This window comes from Euprymna scolopes, unplaced genomic scaffold (assembly GCF_053919585.1).
Source record: "Euprymna scolopes isolate OS-2025 unplaced genomic scaffold, ASM5391958v1 sca96, whole genome shotgun sequence".
Lineage (NCBI taxonomy): Eukaryota > Metazoa > Mollusca > Cephalopoda > Sepiida > Sepiolidae > Euprymna > Euprymna scolopes.
Window position 1 is genome coordinate 75,894 of NW_027633977.1, and position 22,206 is coordinate 98,099.

General features: G+C 27.3%; 1 protein-coding gene across 1 annotated transcript; it reads right to left on the reverse strand.

Annotated features, from left to right (window-relative positions):
• Nucleotides 1–1,503: 1,503 nt before the first annotated feature.
• Nucleotides 1,504–21,860, reverse strand: LOC145276383 (ras-GEF domain-containing family member 1B-like). The gene is made up of 11 exons (XM_080127737.1): nucleotides 21,773–21,860; nucleotides 20,324–20,426; nucleotides 19,525–19,565; nucleotides 19,211–19,249; nucleotides 16,521–16,616; nucleotides 16,315–16,382; nucleotides 15,256–15,283; nucleotides 11,568–11,624; nucleotides 10,226–10,292; nucleotides 7,587–7,686; nucleotides 1,504–4,242 (listed from the first exon to the last, which is right to left on the reverse strand). Exons 1-11 carry the CDS (start codon nucleotides 21,845–21,847, stop codon nucleotides 4,224–4,226), a joined length of 693 nt encoding a protein of 230 aa, XP_079983863.1. The 5' UTR covers nucleotides 21,848–21,860; the 3' UTR covers nucleotides 1,504–4,223.
• Nucleotides 21,861–22,206: the final 346 nt, after the last annotated feature.

Here is a 22,206-nt window from a genome sequence, read left to right on the forward strand (position 1 = left end):
ATTATAAAAGTGCCATTTTGCTACTTGGATATTACATCACCTCATGATTTGTTTAGTTCTGGAGGACTTATTATGGAATTTTTAGTTGAAAAACAAGAAAACGTTATAGTGCATCAACTTAGAATGAGTGCTTTATGGCAAATTGATGGCTGAATATGATTAAATTTGTACTCATTTTCTGCATTAAATACTAATTGCTATTAATTCCTAGCAATTATTAACTGTGTATCTGACAAATACCATAATACTTAGTGTCTTGCACCTTATAATAAAAGTCCAAACAAAATTTTTGCCAGATTGGCCCAATAGTTTCTGAAAAAAGAAGTGTGATAGACATACAGACTTACAGAAATTAATTTTTTTTTATTTTGAATATTAATAATTTAATCATAAGATTTATGTGATATTGTATTATAAGGGAAATTAAGGATTTTTCAATCAAAATTATATAATAAATGTTATTTCTTTATGGTAAAGTTATAACTATTTTTTGTTGTATCGAGAAAGATATTAAAATTTATGACTAAATTCGTTTCTTTCTGTTATTTTAACATTTTAGAAATGATTGAACTTTTTTTAATCAAAAGTTATGTTTGTCAGTCAAAGTTAAGTTTGAAATAGAATTTTCATCGTTAAACATACACATTTTAAGAATTTTTTTTCTATTTTTTAATTAATATTTCATTCTTTTTAATTAGTTTTTTTTATTTTTATTTCATTCTTTTTAATTAAAGTGCACTTTGTTAGAGAAAACTAGTCATTTTTGTTAGCAAATAAGTTCAATTTGATAATTTCATAATGAGAAATAAACTTCTGCATGAGTTAAACAGGATAACAGATCACTTTTATGCTGTGTGTTAATTGCAGCTTACAAGACCTAAAATTCTTCATATTTGCAAATTATCAAAATATTTTTTAAAAATTTAACATCATAAAAAAGACCATAAAGGTCAGGAAGAACCAGTTAAATAATCATTAAAAAATAGTTATATTTCTTTTTCAAAATTTACAATTATTCTAATGGCTACAAAATTTGAAATCTAATATCGACAAAAAATAAATACACACGAAAATTTTAAATGTGCTGGACTAAATTGTAATTGCACTCCTTGACCCATAAAAGGAACTCAGAGCTAACTCCATTATTTGGTTAGAAAAACTGGAAGGAATTATTCAATTTAAGACTTAAGAATTCGTCATTAAATTTCTAATGACTAAAGCAAAATGAAGAGTAATATTGACATCAAATATAGAATATTCTTTATCAGATATATATATTAAGATTACGTAAAAATTTAACAAAAAGGAAAAATTTATATTGGAATCATTTTTCTTAAAAGAAAAGGTAAAATTACTTTTAAAATAATCTTTGTCTTAAATTTGAGGTAAATCTTAAAAAAAAAAAAAAAAAGTATTTTTTAATCAAAAAAATACCTTTTTTAAACAAGTATCAAACTTCCAAACTGTGATTTGAGTTAACCAGAGTTGTTCCCCTTGTTTCAGTTTTTTTTTTTTTTTTTTTTTTTTTTTGTTTACTGTGCATTTCGGAGTCTTCTTTTCAAGATGCCCAAAAATTGTCGATTAAGAGACAGAAGTGTGGGGTAACTTAAGGCACGAAATGTTTCACAAGTGCAATTTTATTTCCAGATAAACTATGAAAAACTTCACATAAATTTACAAGTATAAGAAGAAAAAAGGTTATTTTTTCCCCCCAGTGAAACAAATTTCAGATTCAAAGTAAGAGAAATTACGATTAATCACAAAATGATTTCATTTGATAAATATGAAAATCGCCCTATATAAGAAATCGTCTCCTTTTAAATAAATCTTCAGTCAAATAAATAATGAAATGATTAATTATTCATATTGATGAAAGTGAATTAAAAATATGCAATTATTTTATTCAAATACTAAACTCCATTTAAAGCTGGCATGAAGAAATCATTTATTTTTTGCCCACAACAAATTTGAAAATTAAACTTACCGAATTTGAATATGCCAATCATAAACGTATTTATCAAAGACTTTCATATAAATCCTCAATTTAAATTAATCTATCACAATCTGACAAATGTCAAATATAATAGTCTTCATGGGATATACTTCGAAAATAACTTTTTTTTCCCCAGTATTCACCCGATATTAATAATAGAAAATCTGTATGATGTATGTACCTGTGACGAAACAAAAATATCATTCCAAATTCATTAAATAGTTTTATTTTTAAAAAAGAAAAGAACATTTTATGAGTAATTGAAGAGCGGCTGTCTTGCCCGCCATTTTAAAAACAAAGGGAGATAATTCAACAAAATTAGAACTTGTGAGATTTATGTTGCAATGTCTATGAATTCCTATTAAATTAATCACTTAAAAATGATTTTCTTTATAAAAATAAAACTTAATTTACGTGAATTTTGGAATATATCCTTGTGTCATCACAGATATGTACATTTTACAGATTTGCCTTTATTTTTGTTTGAGGAATCCTGGACAAGAACCAAGAAATTATATAAAAATGAAATCTCTGTTGTAAATGATGGAGGAACATTTCAATGTCATATTATAATAAGCATCAGAGTCGTGTTGCTTATAATGCCAACATTGAAGAAGATATGATAGAAAGAATTTCTTTGTTTACAAGATAAATAATCTAGAAATCTTCTAAGATGCTACAAAGCAATGCTGGAATAGAAAATGGCGGTTGGCAAACATCCCTCGTTCAAGAAACAAAATTTTGTTTTATTAGATCCTAACAATTTCAAAGAGTGAACTCTATTTACTTCTCAGCATTACTCAAGACTAAAACTGCACCCATCGCACGAAAGATGCTACAGAATTACGATTCTATCACCTATTAATAAAAGAACAGTAATTTTGTTTTACAGCATAACATTAATGAGGGGCATTTAATGCTGAATTCAGTCATTTTGGTCAAAAATCTTATGCTTCAATTTATTAACATCCTTAGATATTATTCATGCCATAAATATAAGCTTTGTATATAACTGTTTTGTAGATTAATTTATTTTGTAGGAGGCTATATTTTGTAAATAGTAAAAGATTCTTAGTTCATGAAACCTAGACAGTTATTTTCATATCACTCTAAATCTGTGTGAAATTGGCAATCGAGTGAATTTTTCAAAATGTAGAAATCACTTATTTATGGTGATTAATTGTATTTGAGAAAAAGGACTTTCTAAATTTGAAACAAAACAAATAATTTATGCTTAATAATGGGAAAACACTTTTGTGAGTTTAACATTCTTGATATCAAAAACAAATTTTCATTCATGCTTCTGTTATTTCGTTTTTATTTCCTTTTGCCTATTAAATTGGATTTTATGATTTTCAAAGATCAATAAATGTACTAGAATAAATGTTTTCGTTTATAAACACCATTTTTAAGTCAAAACTAAACTTATCTTTTAAAAATTGCTACACTCTGAAATAAACAGTGATGCTAAGGGAAAGTAATTTTAACCAGACATTATAAAATGTTTTTGCGATGGAAGATTACACAACTTTTATAGAATCGGTTGGTTCAGTGGCGACTTTTATCAAAGCTTTTTAGGGTTTTGTTGACTAAGATAATGTAAGTCTATCAAAGCTTTCTTAAAGGCTTGAATAATTCACAATACTTAGCACAAAGCTTCTTTAAAGGTTTATTAACTATGAAGAATTCTTAGAACACTTTCTAAGTGTTGATTTAATTGCAGAGAATTATATCAGAACTTTTTAAATAAAAGCTTTTTAAATCAAAAAGTTTTCTAAAGGCTTTAACAGTTAAAACTGTGTTCTTTTTTTATCTCTGACTTTGTATCTGCTAACAAATTAAAGTGCTTGTAAGAAAAGTTGGTTGCATAAACAGTTTTTAAGTTTATGACAAATACAAAAAAAAAACATTGTCACAATACAATCATAGCACTACCAAAATTTGAGATGACCATGTTCACTTTCATCCAACATCATTACGGATGCACGCAAATAGAAATGTATAATTATATATACATACACAACTAAAAAAAAACAATTTCACTGAACAAAACATTTACACACTGAAGTTGGACAAAGTCATTGCATCTCAAGCATTTTATATATCCCCTTTTTCACAGTTGTTGTTGGAGGGGGTTTATGAATTTGGTTTTCAGAAGGGAGAAATCAACACTAACTGCTCCAGTCTAGTCAGCATAGAGTCAGCCAGGAATCACATGATTGGCTTAAATTCAGGATCCAGTTTGCATTCTGTTAAAAACAAAAACATGATTAAATTATGAGTTTACTTAATTTAAGCAATATCATAATTATTTATCGATAGCTTAATTGTTTAGTCACAACAAAGCAAATCAATAAAAACAACAAAAAAATGAAATTTATAAAAATAAAGGAATACTAGTCACAGAACAGATAAAATTTTCTGAACAAAACAGTTTTACACCATTTTTATGTTTACTTCTAAAGATTAAAATTTAAATATAATACCACTAAACCTTATGTCTAGAATATATAAAATGGTCTACCTAAAAGTAGGCCAAATCTGTGGTCAACTCAAAGAATAAAGAATGTATTGTATCCAATGATTTTCGCTTCCGCCTGGGCTGCTTCTATATTTTTACCATGACATCAAATGTCTGAAATTCTCTATACAGTCCATACAGATTTTCAATGTCCATTTTCATTTCAAAGTTTTTCTCCAGACAAAATTCAAGTTTGTATTATTTGGATGTTTCAAACTACTGTTCTCATCTCGATTTTTATTTTCACAATGTTTTGATTGATGTTACCTCCAACCTTTTTATACCTTATCGAACTCTGCAATTACAAACGAATGAGAACAGTAATCTAAAGAATCTAATTGCTATGACCAATTAATCCTCATCTCAAAAATTCAGAACAGTAATTTTAAAGTTTATTTATCATAAAAAAAAACGAAAAAATGTTAACATGTTTTTGTTCTTTAACATTAATTCAGTTAATATTAATTGACAATAAACAAAAAAAAACTTCAAATTAATTTCCTAATTTAAATTAAAAAAAAAAATTTGCTTTTCAAAATTGTAATTGCCTTTTGTCCAATCATGCAAAAGTATAAAATGGAGTTATCTCCCTTAGATTTCCATCCCATTGTACAACTGCACTAAAGGCAAATTTGGAGAAAATAAAAAGAAAAATTGAATTCTGCCAAAAGTAGAAGAGTTTTGTTAGCAGAAATTAGTTTTTTTCCACTTTCAAAAAATTGTATTTCTTCCAATTACTGCACTGTATATGATATTTTAAGTAATTTGACAGCATTTTAAGATTTTTAGATAAAATACTGTCAATGTTAATAACTTCTTAAAATAACATTAAAAAATAAAACGTTCTATGGACAATATGATCGATCCAAGGGAGATAATTCATAGATTATATGATTTCTCTAACAGAACTCTTCAATAGTGAATGGGAAATAACAATTTCAGGTAGAAAAAGCAGGTGTTTCAAAAGATTTTTAAAATAGAAAAAATACAATTAAAAAATGGTTCCACATAAGAATTTGCATGAAAATATTTTTACATATAATTTAGCTAAATACCGTATTGAGTCAATAGTGAGAAAATAATTCTGTGTAGGCATCAAAAATGTTTTTGTTTTTTTTGTTGAATATTATTACAGGAGGAGCCATTTAGAGTTAAAATTCTATTTCAAGCATCTAAACTTGAGAAATACACATTTTAAATATGTAAACATTAAGTAAAAACTAACCAACATGGCTGTTTTTAAGTTGCTTCATCTTGAAGTGAAAAGCCTTGACCTTCTAAATATTTTTAGATGATTGTTTATATTTGTATTGATCGGACTATTGTTCTCATTTTTTTTTTTTTTTTTTATTTATTACATTTTCACCCCAAACAAGGCACATTGCCACTTTGTTGTAGGGGGCTACTATCAGGGACATAGGCATTAGAGGTACTGTGTAGGGAGTTGGGCAACAAGATGTCGGTTCACATTGCACTTGAACTTCTTCATGTCAGTACAGTTGGGGAAGCAGGGACCCAGAAGGGAATTACAAAGTCTAGCTGTTCTGGGGAAGAAACTACTGGAGTAGAAGACTCTCTTACTGTGACGGGACACCGGACGATGCCGGGTGTCCCGTTCAGCTAGGTGAAGATAAGAATGCTTATGGACGGGGGGGGGGGGCGTGCTGATACTGTGTCAAAGATTAAGACAGGCGTTTATGAGATTTTCGGGAGACATGGTATCTGTTTTAATGGCGGAAAAAAAGAGGTAAGTCTGAAAATGGCAATTTCGAACAAAGAGATTATTTTTCTAGTTGGATCTGGTGAGAATGAGTTTTAACTAACGTAATTGATTCGGACAGTCTCGAGAATTTGGGTTCCAAAATGTTTGCTCGGAGTCGGGGACCCGGGGTGTTTTAACTCGGAGACCACCAAGCTAGTTTGACAGATATGTTCACAAAACAATAGAGAAAGGGAAAAGAATAAGAAAATAGGGGGATAGAAAAAGAAATTCACAAGAGAAGAAAGAGGAGGGAATAGAAGATAATGGAGAAAAGGAAGGAAGATGCTTTTGATATAAACAACGATCGCCTACTCGAAAATAGATAGAAGGGTTTTTAGCAGTCTTTGGCTAGCGAGCGAAGCGTACACATCGGCTCTCGCCCCGCCTGGGGGTGAGAGGGGCAGAAATCTCAATAAGAACTAACTTGAAAAGATCTTGTTATTAGCTAGAGAATTAACCTGATATCTCAAGTATACAACCTGCATCACGAAGCGCGGATAACGAAAACACGACTTTAAACAAATGTAGAATGATTGCAAATAATTATTTTATTTGGTTTAAACGAAAATGACCTCAGAGTTTTTTCTTTGTTTTTCGATTGCCGGCATAAGTGAAGATGCAGTTTATTTCAGGTATGCCCTGACGCCAGACGACGAAGACATATACACAAAACCAGAGTGACGGCCGAAGAGGACAATGTTGCCACACGGACTTGGGGTCATGCACGTTTAACGTGCCTTGAGCAGCGGAGGTATGTTTTCCAGGGACCAGTACGAGTCTGGTCACGCTGGAGGGGTCTACTACAAGATGACGCATGCCTGGGACACGAAAGTGTCACATTCACGTGCCAGTGACATATATCTGTTATAATCTGGTGCCGATGACTATCACGATCTGTTGCCGTGACTCTTGTGTCACAACGTGATGCGAGTGGCCCGTCCCGTTACATTACATCTAGGGATCTATACTGTGAAGGGGTGGGATTTAGCTGCTTGTCGGGAGGTATTTACGTCAAGGGGGCACAAGTGCTTGCAGTTCATCAGAGCATTCACTGTTAAAGTACTTGTAGAACATGCAGAGGGATTGTGCAACATTTCAGTCAAATTGTCTTTCCAAACAATAAACATACCAAACGATGGTCGAAGGACAATCCAACTAAAACATTACACAAATAACACTTAAGATGAGAACAATATTCTGATCAAGACAAGTAATATAGGCATTGGCCGTATTGATCAAAAAAGCAAAATGCCAAGATAGTGCTGATAGGAGTAGGATTAGTAGACGATGAGAAAAGTTTTTTTGCTTACTTCATGTGCTTATGTCGGCCTTTGTCTGCAAGCTGTTTGTGTTTCTCTTTGTCGTAACTCGTTTCAGGAGCTTCACATTCAAAGGATGCCAAAAGAAGAGCTACAAAAACAAAAAATTTTTAATTTAAAAAATAAAAAATATATAAAATTTTATTTCAACTTTAGAAAAAATCTTTATTAATCAGAACATTTCATAGGTTTAGCTTTTACTAAAATGAAAAGAAAAAAAATGAACTAAAATGGTTGCATATAATTCTCTTTGCAAAATTATTTGCTTAAATGACTGCAAACTTAATCAACTGGTGCTCACACACCAAGTCACACTGTAGGAATCATTTTTTAAAGCAGTTGGCACATTAGTAATGTCCTAGAGTATAGTTGGGTATTATTAAGAACGGTAAAATAAAGAGTTAAACTTGCAGTTTTCGTTCTTTGTCATTTATTGTATACTGTCCAGTTGATTGTTCCAGTTGATTGCTTTTGTCCACGTTTTTGCAGTTGATTAAACTTGCAATATGTTTTAATGTTGTTTTACAAAAATCTAATTTTTAAATAAGAATTAAGGGTTCTTATTTGATTGAAAAACAAAACTACAGAAACATTTTTATGATTCATGTACCTTCACAGAGCAGAAATGTCATATTCCAAAAATCAAGTAATCTAATTTTTATAAAGAAAATCATTTTAAAAATATTTAAAGCAATATGAAATCAGTAGCATTACAAGGCTGATCTCACAAGTTGAAATAAGTGCAGACTTATCTGCCCTTTTTTTTTTTAAGATAGTGATGCAGGATAACCTCTTTGCTGACTTATAAAAGTTGATTTCCTTAGTGAAATAATCAAATTGTCGCCCTAGAAAAAAAATGACGATTCCATTTCCATTTGATGCAAACTGTTTTGTTTTTTTGTCGTAGACCATCTATTAGTTGGCCAGTTGTGTACAAATCCCAAGAGCAATAGGAGCCTTCTATCATGTTTGAAAGTGACACAATGTTCAATGAACGAAATCAGAAAGGCGCCACTGTAAAACTCGTGTTCTCTACTGATCCAAGTTACATTGCCAACACCCTCAAAATGCAAATCTGGACGGTTCAATGTTTGAAGGCACAGCTCAACAAAGTTTCCAGCCACGGTTATAGTCTTTGGTGTTGTTTCAAGTGAGGGACACATCATGCCATCTCACGTCTTCGAAGTCAGCTTGAAAGTCAACACCAAAGTGTACCTGGATGTGCTTACAAGAGTGTGGTGATCTCTGGGTGCAATCAGGTGGCTGCTGGCAGACCTTGAATGTGGCAGCAGGACTCAGTACAGGCCCACAAGTCCAAAAAGACCCAGGCTTGGCTTCAGTAGGAGTGCTACAACTTTGTACCCTTCTCTCACTGGCTTCCCACCTCCCCTGATATGAAACTGCTGAACTACTTCATTGGTCAAACGTCAAGAATATCACCACAACACCAAATCCAACCAGATCTCTGTGGTGAGCTCAGCTTTGCCTGATCGTAAAATATGCTTAAATATATTTTAATTTGTTCAGATTTCCTATATATTATAGTCGTGACTTCAAAAATAAAAAAAAAGAAAAAAAACTGGGGTGTCATCTAGAATGAAAACAGCAAAAATGTAGCATTCAAAGCTGGTGATGTTACCACTGTATCAACATGACACGCATATGAACTGATTGAAAAGAAACTAAAATGAATGTACAAAATGTATGATTTTTTTCAATTTTGACCCCTTTTTTTGACCCCTTAAAACTATTTTATTCGGTTAAAGACCCATAAAAAAACAGTCCATAAAATATCCAATCATTTGAGACTTCTAGTGCCGCTCTGCAACTTTTGGTTTCGAAAGAGAGCTTGAAAATATGGAGACAGACAGACAGACATAGTGCTTTTCATATATTAGACTAGGTCAGACGGTACCACTTAACATAACCATACATTTATTTTAACCTTAAAACTTGATTGGTTGATTCACTGATCATTTATTTTCTTAAAATAATTACAATTAAATTTTAAAATTCATTTTTGCTTTCATCTTTTTTTATTGTTAAAAATATTGGTATTTGGATATCTAAAATATTTTAAATTCATTTTAAGTAAAAACACTATTAAGTAATTTCATATCATGTCGAAATTTATAAAAATTCACAAAAATTATGAAAAATGATTGACTAGAAAATCTGCTAGAATTATTTTTTTTTAATTATCGATCCACTATTTTCTAATTTGAAATAGCGAGTTGAATTAAAACAAGGGAGATAAGTCAGTTTGTCATACGAGATTGGTCGCATTAGACTAAACTGACAACACTAATATTCACTAAATTTTATTTTTTCTTGTAATTATTTTTCTACTCAATCATTTTTTATAACTTTTGGAATTTTTACTAATCATATAATAGCGTTTTTACTTAAAATGCACTTTTTTTATATAAAGTTAAAATCGAATTTATTTTTAATAATTATTTTTCTTAATTCCAAAGTTTTCCTTAATATATTTGTATAAATAGAAAAGATACCAAAATAAGTTTGATTTCTTCTTTTAAATTTAATGAGTGAAAGAAGCTGAAGAATTATCAGTGCAGAATTTTGTAAGAAACTGTTGAGAAAAAAACTAAAGAGTGCTAATTACTTACGTGTTTCAGAATAGACGGGTGTGGTGAGGATGTAACTGAGGATGTCACTATTCTTTTCATACGGACACTGAAAAATACAAATTTTTTTTTATAACACTGAAAAAATACATAAATTAATATTTTTTCATAACACTGAAAAATACATTAATTATTAGTTTTTCATATGAACAATGAAAAATGTATTAATTTTAAAACACCCAGTGAATATTGTAAAAAAATTTGAATTTGTGGAAGTTACAAGGAAAGCAAAGATTGGAAATTTGTTTTGAAGATAAATATTTCAGCCGAGAAATAACTAGAAAAATAATTAAAGTTTGTAAGAATTTTAATCAATCTGTTTTTTTTTTCTTTTTATATAAAACCATAAACTCTTAAAGTCAAATATTTTAATTTATTATTTTTATAATTATTTGAGACAAAACTCAAGATCAATTTCTACGAAATAAAATATCTCATTGAAAAATGTCAAAATTTTGATAATAGAATATTTTAAAATTATTTAATTTCTCCATATTGGACTAAGAAATGCTAACCTATCATGCTCTGGGAGCCACTTATAGTATCCAACAATTTTTATATTAAGAACATATACTAGTTATCTGTAACCACTATTTATTTCATTTTGATTTTATTTGAAAATACATAAACTGCGACACATTTGTTCTCTCCTTACATAAAAGAAGAAGTTTTTACTTCTATATTATTCTTACAAATAATATAAAAGTAAAGAAACGTATGATTTTGCTAATTTTTATATGTGTTTCATGGCAAAATGAATATGTATATTTTCAAACATGATTGACTCCCAGGTAGAAGTAATATTTTAGCTGCAATTTTGTATCTTTAAATTATAAGAAAAGAGCCTCTAGAAAATTACTGTAGACCATTGAGCATTAATATATATATATATATATATATATATATATATATATATATAGTCTTGGAAGTTTTTTAACCTTGAAAACTATACAAAAAAAAACTACTTAATTTCTATTTTTTATCATTCGTTAAAAAACTATTTAGTACGTAAATCATTTAATAACCTGCATCAACTTGCTCTCTCGAATTTACTATAGTACCAATGATAATTTAAGGGATCATCAGTTGTTTACCATGAAACACTATATATATATATATATATATATATATATATATATATATATATATATATATATAGAGAGAGAGAGAGAGAGAGAGAGAGAGAGAGAGAGAGAGAGAGAGAGGGGGGGGCAGATAATTATATGACTTGCTATTATTGGACAATATTTTTTTTTTTTTTTAAACACAAAAGTAAACATGAAAATACGAAATGGCGAAATAAATTAGAAAACTAAAAACTTACCTCAACTTTTTGCCATGACACAAATTCGGAAAGTTTCTTAGCTAGCAGCCAGAATTTCTAGAAAAAAGATTAGAAACAATAAATTTATTACTAGATAAAATCTAAAACTATATATAGCAAAAAAAAAATTTAATCAAAGAAATTAAATATTTTTGTTTATCAAAATAGTAAAATATTATTTGTATACATCTTTATTCTTCTGTATTAAGCAGTTTGTTTTAACATATATATATATATATATATATATATATATATATATATATATATATATATATATACATTATTTTATTGCCTACTGATATATTTGTTGACTTTCATTGCTTGTGTTTGACAGTGGAAATATATATATATATATATATATATATATAAATAAAAATTACAATAAGTTTACCAAGGTAATCAAAATGGTAAACTTAAAATATATTATAAATATTAAAGAGTTAATATTTACAAGTAAAGTAGTCTTCGCAGATTAAGGACTATCCACTTATCTTGTGCTTCCTTTTTAAAATTAAATATGTTTTTAACTCTTTTTCAAGATGTCTTTTAACATGTTTTATTAATCATTTGTTCATATATATATATATATATATATATATATATATATACATACATACATAAATAAATACACACACATACTAGCAAGCCAACCAGTGTTGTCATATAGTAAAATACATTTAATATATTTTACTTTATATAGACTTTGTATTTATTATTATAGAGCCAATTCTATATATATCTATGATTATTATCTTTTATGCAACATATAGTTGTGGCCACTCAGTGTGACCTGATCATAAAATTAATTCTTGCAGATTTCTTATTTATTTTGCCCAGATGAACATGGTGTTCGGTTTGGACACAGCTGCTATACTAAGGATATTGAGCAACCCCCACAAAAGAATGGAATCGCCCAAAAAAAGAAAAAGTAGGTGACAACTTGCCCACCAGATATTTCAGCAGCTCGTGTGCTTGAACCGACCCCCCCCCCAAAAAAAAAACTTTAAATGAATCAAAACAACTTTTCTTTCAATCAAAATAGCGAATGCCTGTGCAACCACAAAAAATTAAAAAGAAAAAAAAATTAGCCTGAAATGTGAAAGAGGAAAACGCTTTTGCCCATCAGACCACCACGATTTATAACATGATGACCCTGCAAAATAGCGTTTTTTAAACATTTCGTTTTTAAATATTTTCAGTTTGCTACGCGTGCGTGACTTGTGAAAATCCCAATGCAAAAAGTAACTCTACCTTGCAAGAAATTGTCTGGTTGACCATCATAAAATTGTTTGTTTTTTTCTAATTTTCACATATTATGTGTCCGAGGTATAGGATGGTACCAGTTTTAACCCAGTCTGATGCGGCTGACAAAAGTTTTTAGCCAACATACAAATTAACACACGAATAAACTGACGTTTGAGATTTATATAATAGATTATAGAGCCAATACTATCAATTATTATATAGTACCCAATATATAGTAGTGATGTCAGATGTTTAAAAAGAACATATTACTTGGGTGTGGATATATTACTTGGCCATCAGCTAGAACTAAAACATCTAACACTGCAGTATTACTCATCACCATTTGAGCAAACAGATGAATATCAAAATGCTAAAATTAACCAACATTAACATAGAAATGTATATTTGCTTAAAGAAGCACTTTAAATTGACTTATGCCTGTCAAATTCCAATTTTATCACGTTTGACACTTTTAGCAAGTATTTTTACTAACTAAAAACCAAATCAAATTTGTTCCACAGGCCGGAATTCCCTATATATATCAAGTTTATTGTCTGTATATCAAAAATTGACAGTAGTTTGGTAGAAAGTGTTCCTCACACAGACAAGGTCACTTATAATCTTCTACAGACAGATCTTCAGTGCAGCTAAATAAGCAACTCTCTTAAGCTGGGATAGAAACTCAACATCTTGATGACAATTGGTAATTATAATTCATAAGCCATTGACTGCTGTTAAAGTAGGCAAGTGAAATTACAATGATAAACATTGTACAAATACTGTAAGCTCCATTTATTTAGACAAAGAGCATTGCATTATACGCTTGAGAGTTTGATATTTCACTCACCAATATGCTAAACCGAAGTACGGCATCGTGTGTGTGTGTATATAAATAACTCCAGGTTAAACTTTTCCATAGGTGAAACAACCAATGAAGTTTGAAGGTTAATTCCAGAGTGCTCACTACTGAAGTAGAGCAAGATATACTTTTTATTTGTTTTACATAAGCATTTTATGGCGCTACACATTCATGATCATGAACTAGGGACTTCTTCAGGCGATCTTGCTTATATAAATGTGAAACGTACTTCACTTTTGTATAAGGAATATCACCTAAAACGGTTCTTAGTTACTTGTAATTGGCTGACCAAAACATGCTCATGAATGTGTAGTGCCATAAATGCTTATGTAAAACCAATAAAAAGTAATATATATATATATATATATATATATATATATATATATAACGAGATGAATTAAATCACAGATTAATCAATCTTGTGGTTCAGGGTTACAAAATATTGTTGAGCGGAAATATTTTTATATAAGATAATCCCAGTCAAATAAAATTGCTCAATATACTAGATAGAGCAAACTAAAATTGACTTTCATTCAATGTTGAAATCTTTAACCAGTTTGGAACTTAAAAACATTCATTTCTATTCCAGGAGCACAACTCAAATAAGATGCCTTTATATATATATCCTTTTTATTGTTCAATACAATTTTTCGGATGTTCTTTTCTATGTTTCTTTAAAAGATGTTTATCTTTAATATATTTTCAATGTATGTGCTAAAAAGCAAAATTATGTCTAACCATTATAAACATTTTGCTAAAGACATTCCTGTGAGGAGATGAACCTTACATTGAAAATCCATGGTTTAAAATGTTGTGCATACCTTGTTCAAATAATACATTTTTTTTTTTTCAAAAATTTAAATATAAAACCTACAATATATATATATATATATATATATATATATACATACATACACACACACAAGAAATAACTGACTAAAAGATATTAAATCAAACACGAGGTCTTAAAGACACCTACATATACATATACTAGCAGGCCGTCAAGCGTTGCCCGGTCGAAAAATACGCTTAAATATGATATTTTAATTCATAGAGATTAGGTATTTGTTATTAGAGACAATTATCTATTGAGTATTATTTTAAACTTAATATAGCATAGCGAGATCAAAACCAACACAATATATGATTAGGTTACCATCAGCTAGTACTGAAACTACTGAAACTAAAACATACAACTCTTTATTTCCTCATTCCTTAGCCATGCCCATATGTGTGGGTGTGTATATATATATATATATGTCTTTCCCTTTTAAAATACGGAATCGCCAGATCGTCGAAGACAAGCAAAATCCAAGGAGTTATATATATATATATATATATATATATATATATACACAAGAAATAAGTAATAAACATTAAAATTTTAAGTTATTTTCCTCCATCTATTTATTAACAAGAAATAATTCAATTTTAATTATTAAACGCGCATTTTTTTCTTGATGAATTCTGTTTTTAGTTCTAAATTTTCAGATTTTTCAATTGGTCTTCATACATTGATACCCATACAAAAATACATTCATAACTTTTATAAAAATGTTTACTTAAAAAAAGAAAAGAACATACCTCAAAGTTAATGTTACCATTTGGCATTCTGTAAGAGAAAGAAACCAATTACTTTTTATCAGTTAATGTCAATCATTGGAAATGAAAACAGGAAACAGACATTTTCATTTTCTTGTAGAAAATGAAAGAACACATAAATAGGCAAACGACTGTTTGTGTAAAAGACTTGAATTCAACAAAGATTAAACAATATTGATGCTTCTTTATAATTTACATAAATACACGTAAAAATACTTTGTCAGAGATGAATGAGGACCTTTATGTAATCTTGCTTCAATCCATGTAGTTTGGGGAACTTTTATAATATATATATATATATATATATATATATGCAATGCTATATTGGTACATGAAATATTAAAATAAAAACATACTGGCAGGCCGCCATCTAAAATAAAAAAGTCACTCAACCTATTTATACACTAGGCAGAAGCGATTAAAAATAGTATAAACCTTCCAATTGGAAATGATACTCTAACCATTACAGAGGCCAAACTGGGTCACCGATCAGCCATTGATAAAAAACGGTCCTGATCCCCTACCTCAGTTATTTGTAAGAAAAAAAAAAAAAGTTTTGCTACAGCTACTAAAAGTTTGAAATTAATTCTAACCAAGAGTACAATATAAATAGTGTTTGTTTTTTATTATAAGGTTATGAGGGTTTTTTTGAATCAGTTAAACGATGTTTTTTTATATTAAATATTAAATATAAAAAACATTTTCATGCTTCAAAAAACCCTCATAAGCTTGAAATGACTATTCTGCAAGCATATGTGGGCATTTTAACATTTGTTTTTCACTGGTATTTGAAGGAAGTAATGACTTAGGAAAAATTGGTATATGCACAAATTTTTTTTCATTTTATATTTTTACAAAATCTCAAGATATAGAAAAGAAAAACTTCCTTCATAATCTGAATTATTCTAGTTTTTTCCAGTTTTAAGTGACATTGGCAAGGTGATATTCTCTTGTGCTTTTGATATGATTTTATTTTGTTTCTTTATATTATTTCACAAAAATATTACTAAAATTAAAATTTTCACAATTGAAATAACTCACCGATTTGGAAATCCCTCGTTTAGAAAATAAACGTCTTTCACAAAAAGACTCAAAAATGGAATTATAACCTGAAAACCGAAAGTAAAAATTTTTAATTTTCCACAAAAAATTATTACGAATTAACAAATAGGAAGAGTCATAATTGCTTGATTAAATTATATCGAAAAGACATTTTTATTTTAATAAAATGATTCAAAATGATTTACCCTTTCTCGATCATCAACTGCTCCTTCTGATCGCCAGACGGCAGCTTTTAAACAGGAACGATAACTGCTGAAGTTATTCGAAGGATCCATTTGATGCTGGAAAAAAAAAAAAAAAAGGGATGGAATCAGGTTTTAATGAAATCAAAGAAATTAACATCCATTTTACTTCTACTATTTTTTTATTCAAATGATTATTTTATTTTTTAAAGCAAAAAGCACCAAGTAAATCAACAATGAAAAAGGATTAAAAATTATTGGTTTAAAATTCAATTATGTTTAAATTTTTTCAATTTTGCTGATGATTGGTATTTTTAAATAATGTAAACAAGAATTGCTAGAGGAAAACAATTTAGATTAAAATAAACTGTTTTGTTTTATCTTTCTTTTGAAGTTCCCAACATTCCATAATATTTCCTTTTTTTTTTTAAAGGGGGGGGGCATGGAGATCTTTTACGCTCGATTACTTAAACCTAAATTACTGTTTTCTGCATGGAAAATAAATGCATAGCTATCATTTATAAATTCAACTCTTGTCCAAAAATTTCCCCTACATTAAAAAACAAAAATAAAGAAAAAATTGTATGAGGTATGTACCTGTGTCAAAACAAAAACATCATATTCTAAAAATCACATAAATTGATCAAGTAGTAGTATTTTTTAAATAAGAATCAAATTTTATAAGTATTCAAGAAGTGACTGCCTGGCCAGCTATTTTGAAAAAAAAAAAATTTCAAAAACAAGGGAGTAAGCATGAATTGAGTTATGTTGTAATGCCTATGAATTTCCATTAATCAGTTAAAAATTATTTTCGTAATAAAAAATAAAACTACTTAATCAATTTATGTAATTTTTGGAATATGATATTTTTGTTTCATCACAGATACGTACATCATCTAGATTTTTATTTTTGTTTTTTAATATTGGGGAAACACTGGACAACTATGAACTCCACCATTCTGAACAAATTTGAATGTCAACAATCCATTGATAAGAATAACTGGTGATCATTTGTCAAACGTAAACAAGTAAATACAGCAAACATGAATTCATTGTTGCAACACAACCAAGTATTCCACAAGTAGATATACATCGCGAACTGATTTTTAAGTATATTATTATCATATTTTATTATATTATTATCATATTTTATTATATCATTATCATATTTTATTATATCATTATCATATTTTATTATATCATTATCATATTTTATTATATCATTATTATATTTTATTATATCATTATTATATTTTATTATATCATTATCATATTTTATTATATCATTATCATATTTTATTATATCATTATTATATTTTATTATATCATTATCATATTTTATTATATCATTATCATATTTTATTATATCATTATTATATTTTATTATATCATTATTATATTTTATTATATCATTATTATATTTTATTATATCATTATCATATTTTATTATATCATTATTATATTTTATTATATCATTATTATATTTTATTATATCATTATTATATTTTATTATATCATTATTATATTTTATTATATCATTATTATATTTTATTATATCATTATTATATTTTATTATATCATTATTATATTTTATTATATCATTATTATATTTTATTATATCATTATCATATTTTATTATATCATTATTATATTTTATTATATCATTATCATATTTTATTATATTATTATTATATTTTATTATATCATTATTATATTTTATTATATCATTATCATATTTTATTATATCATTATTATATTTTATTATATCATTATTATATTTTATTATATCATTATTATATTTTATTATATCATTATCATATTTTATTATATTATTATAATATTTTATTATATCATTATCATATTTTATTATATCATTATTATATTTTATTATATCATTATTATATTTTATTATATCATTATCATATTTTATTATATCATTATTATATTTTATTATATCATTATTATATTTTATTATATCATTATTATATTTTATTATATCATTATTATATTTTATTATATCATTATCATATTTTATTATATCATTATTATATTTTATTATATCATTATTATATTTTATTATATCATTATTATATTTTATTATATCATTATTATATTTTATTATATCATTATTATATTTTATTATATCATTATCATATTTTATTATATTATTATCATATTTTATTATATTATTATCATATTTTATTATATCATTATTATATTTTATTATATCATTATTATATTTTATTATATCATCACAATTATTTTACAATCATGTAATTATATATTGCATCCCTGTTCTTATTTTTCAAGTATTTTAATAGAAAGTGCTCTGAAGAATTCCAAACCCTTGTACCCACTCTACGTAAATACTCCTGATTAACCCAACAAGCAGCTAAATACCACTCCTATACCCTCGAGACTGGAAAGCCTTCTACTCAAATGAATAATTCTCTCAAACTGCTGGACTTCTGAATTCCTTCTCGGGTTCCTGATTCTTACTGTACTGACATGCAGAAGTTAAAGTGTGATGTAAATAGTCATCTTGCTACACAACTCCCTACATAGTATCTCTATAGATTTTGTCCCAAATAGTAGACCATTACATCCAAATAGCACTGTGCGTGTTTGGTGTGAAAAAGCAGTAAAAAAACATGATAAATAAATAATATGGCTTCAAACAAAAATATTCTTACCTCTAGTATGGAGAATTTAGCCTTGTTGACCTTTGCCCACTGTAAAATAAGAAAGAAAAAAAATAATGCATAAAATTTATAGAAAATTCTTTAAAATGAAGAAATAAAAATTTGAAATCCAAATAAGATTGATAATTTCTTTTATTAAACGAAAAAATTAAAAGTGCGAGAATGCTTGACAAGGAAACTGAACAAAGGGAGAAATTTACTCTAAAGGAAAATTTTATTAGTTCCAGTGACGAAAAAAAATAAATAAAAATAAAAAGAAACAGAAATTGGACAATTTAAAAGTCATTAATTAAAATCTGACTTACAGTCTTTCGTAATCTGGCAACAGGAACCATGTTCATTCCAGCTGTTAGAAAAAAAAGACAAGAAAATTGGTCAGTATTGCCTCAAGTTGATACGCACATAAAATATAATTCTTAGTTTGAGTCTAAGTAAAAATAGTTTTTAAAACTAGTAAAAACTAAAAAATAAATAAAATGGGAAAACACCTAAACAATTTTTTTTACATCTATCTACTTAGCTTACAAATGAAACAATATGTACCACTAACACACACATGCACAAATATTTACAGTTTTACCAAGTTTATAAAATTGAGAGTATTTAAATGAATAACTTTATACATTTGTTTTTACTGTACAGACAATAATGAGAAAAGTAAAGGAGTAATTGGGTGTGTGCGTGTGTGTTCGTTAATGTTTGCAGCGAATCCTAATGACCGTGTGTGCAGGAGTTGAGATAACAACTTCAAGCCAAATAGAGAAGCAAGCGGGATTGGAGCAAGCTTTGTAGTTGATTTGGGCTCAACTGTTTATTAAAGAAAAATCCGGCTTTTTATGCCTTCAGGGTGGATCAAAACTGCAAATTTTTATACATTTAGAGACATGCATCTGATTGACTTAGAAGAATGTTTTTACTTGTTTTAAAGTGTTTGTGCAGAAACCATTTGAAGTATTTTTATTCTAGATGTAAACTTCGCTTACTTCATTACTTATTTTGAAACTGATGGTATAGCTTTGTATATATTTCGTATGATTAATATAAAGTCTTAAAGGAAAGCAAATGTTAATTCAGCTTTAATAATCATGTTGATTTGCTACTTACCAATGATGGCCATAAGCGAGTTGAAATTGCCGATATTGATGCATTCTTTTGCCACATCTATAAAATATTCTATCATTCGAACGCGATTTTTCTTTTTTAAATGCTGAAAAAGAAAAATGGTTCAATTTTAGTGAAAAAGTAAAAACAAATGTTAATATTAAATAGTCTGGTTTTCAAAGAATCTCAATTGCATAATTCAATTCAAGTATTCTTTTATTTCATACTACCTCTCTACCTACGCAGCATTTTTAGGAGTCTTTTTATTCTTGTTTCCATTTTGCTTTTCATTCTATTTTTCACAAATTAACTTTTTTAAATATGGGAATTGAAGATAAAATGCTATTGCAATAATTCCATTTTGTCATTAAATTTTTAAATGGAATCAAATCTTTATACAATTACAATTAATTTTTTCAAGTATTGTTGTTTTAATTATAAATTATTTATTTAAAACTATAAAATCACAATTGTCTTAATCATTTTAAAATTATTTATTGAAACCATAAAACCACAACTGTTTTAATTTAAAATTATTTATTGAAACCATAAGACTATAATTGTTTTAATCAATGTAAAATTATTTATTGAAACTATAAAACCACAATTGTTTTAATTAATTTAAAATTATTTATTGAAGCCATAAAACTATAATTGTTTTAATCAATGTAAAATTATTTATTGAAACCATAAAACCAATTATTTTAATCAATGTAAAATTATTTATTGAAACCATAAAACCACAATTGTTTTAATCAATGTAAAATTATTTATTGAAACCATAAAACCACAATTGTTTTAATTAATTTAAAATTATTTATTGAAATCATAAAACTATAATTGTTTTAATCAATTAAAAATTTATTGAAATCATAAAATCACAATTATTTTAATCAATTTAAAATTATTTATTGAAATCATAAAATCACAATTATTTTAATCAATTTAAAATTATTCATTAAAATCATAAAACTACACATTTTTCATCTCTATGTATAAAATTATTGGATGAAAATAGCTTCCAAAACTTTCCATTATTTAACACATGAGAATTTGCCAAGAATTTTAAAACCAGTTTAAATGACTTTTTATTTGGCAGTTTAAATGTTTCCAATTCCTTTCAAATATTAAGTAATGCATTCTTCTAAATAATACTGCTTGATTTTTCGTATAAAATCAATGGAAATGCAATTATTTTATATAGGTTTTCTTTTTGTTTTTTATAGAAAAAAATGTTATACTGAGTACAAATCAATTTGAAGTTTTATTTACATTTAAAAAAGCATGAGATAACTTTAGTGATATTAAAGGAGGTAGCACACTAAACCTGTTTATTTCAATAGTTAGCATAAACAAGATGCTAGAAACATTCTGTTCAAACAAAATCTGTTTACATTGCAGTTTTTTGGTTATTTTTTCAAATAATTTTTTAGTATATTGAATTCTACTTACTGAACATATTTCTGTAGCTACAAAATAGCTGAGTCGATTGAACCATTGAACATAACTTTCCAGGTTTGATACCATTTTATTACTGTTACAATTCTGAAAAATTGAAAATATTCTATGAAAGCCAAAACATAAAAACAACACCAAATCGATTATCTCCCTTTGCAGTAAGAATTATCTCCCTTCGTATTTGCCCCTCGAAATATCAAGAGATAGTTTTGAGTTATGCTCTGAAGTTCGCCTAATTTTTCTCCTTAAAATGCCCCCCCCCCAAAAAAAAACAAATTTGTAGAATAATCTTTTAAATAAAATAAAAAAATTTTAAAATAGCATGATTACATAATTTCCAATTAGAAATCTTGTATTTAAATAAAATATATCTTATACTGAATAAATGCTGAAATTCTTATAATTCTGTAAATGTTGGTGTTAAAATA

What these genes read in the sequence shown, in the direction of transcription:
- LOC145276383 (XM_080127737.1), bottom strand. Translation starts at nt 21,847, where the DNA reads ATGGTATCAAACCTGGAAAGTTATGTTCAATGGTTCAATCGACTCAGC. An exon ending in TAGCTACAGAAATATGTTCA is followed by an intron (nt 20,427 to 21,772) that starts GTAAGTAGAATT and finishes TTTCTTTTTCAG; the next exon opens with CATTTAAAAAAGAAAAATCG. An exon ending in CTCGCTTATGGCCATCATTG is followed by an intron (nt 19,566 to 20,323) that starts GTAAGTAGCAAA and finishes TTTTTCTAACAG; the next exon opens with CTGGAATGAACATGGTTCCT.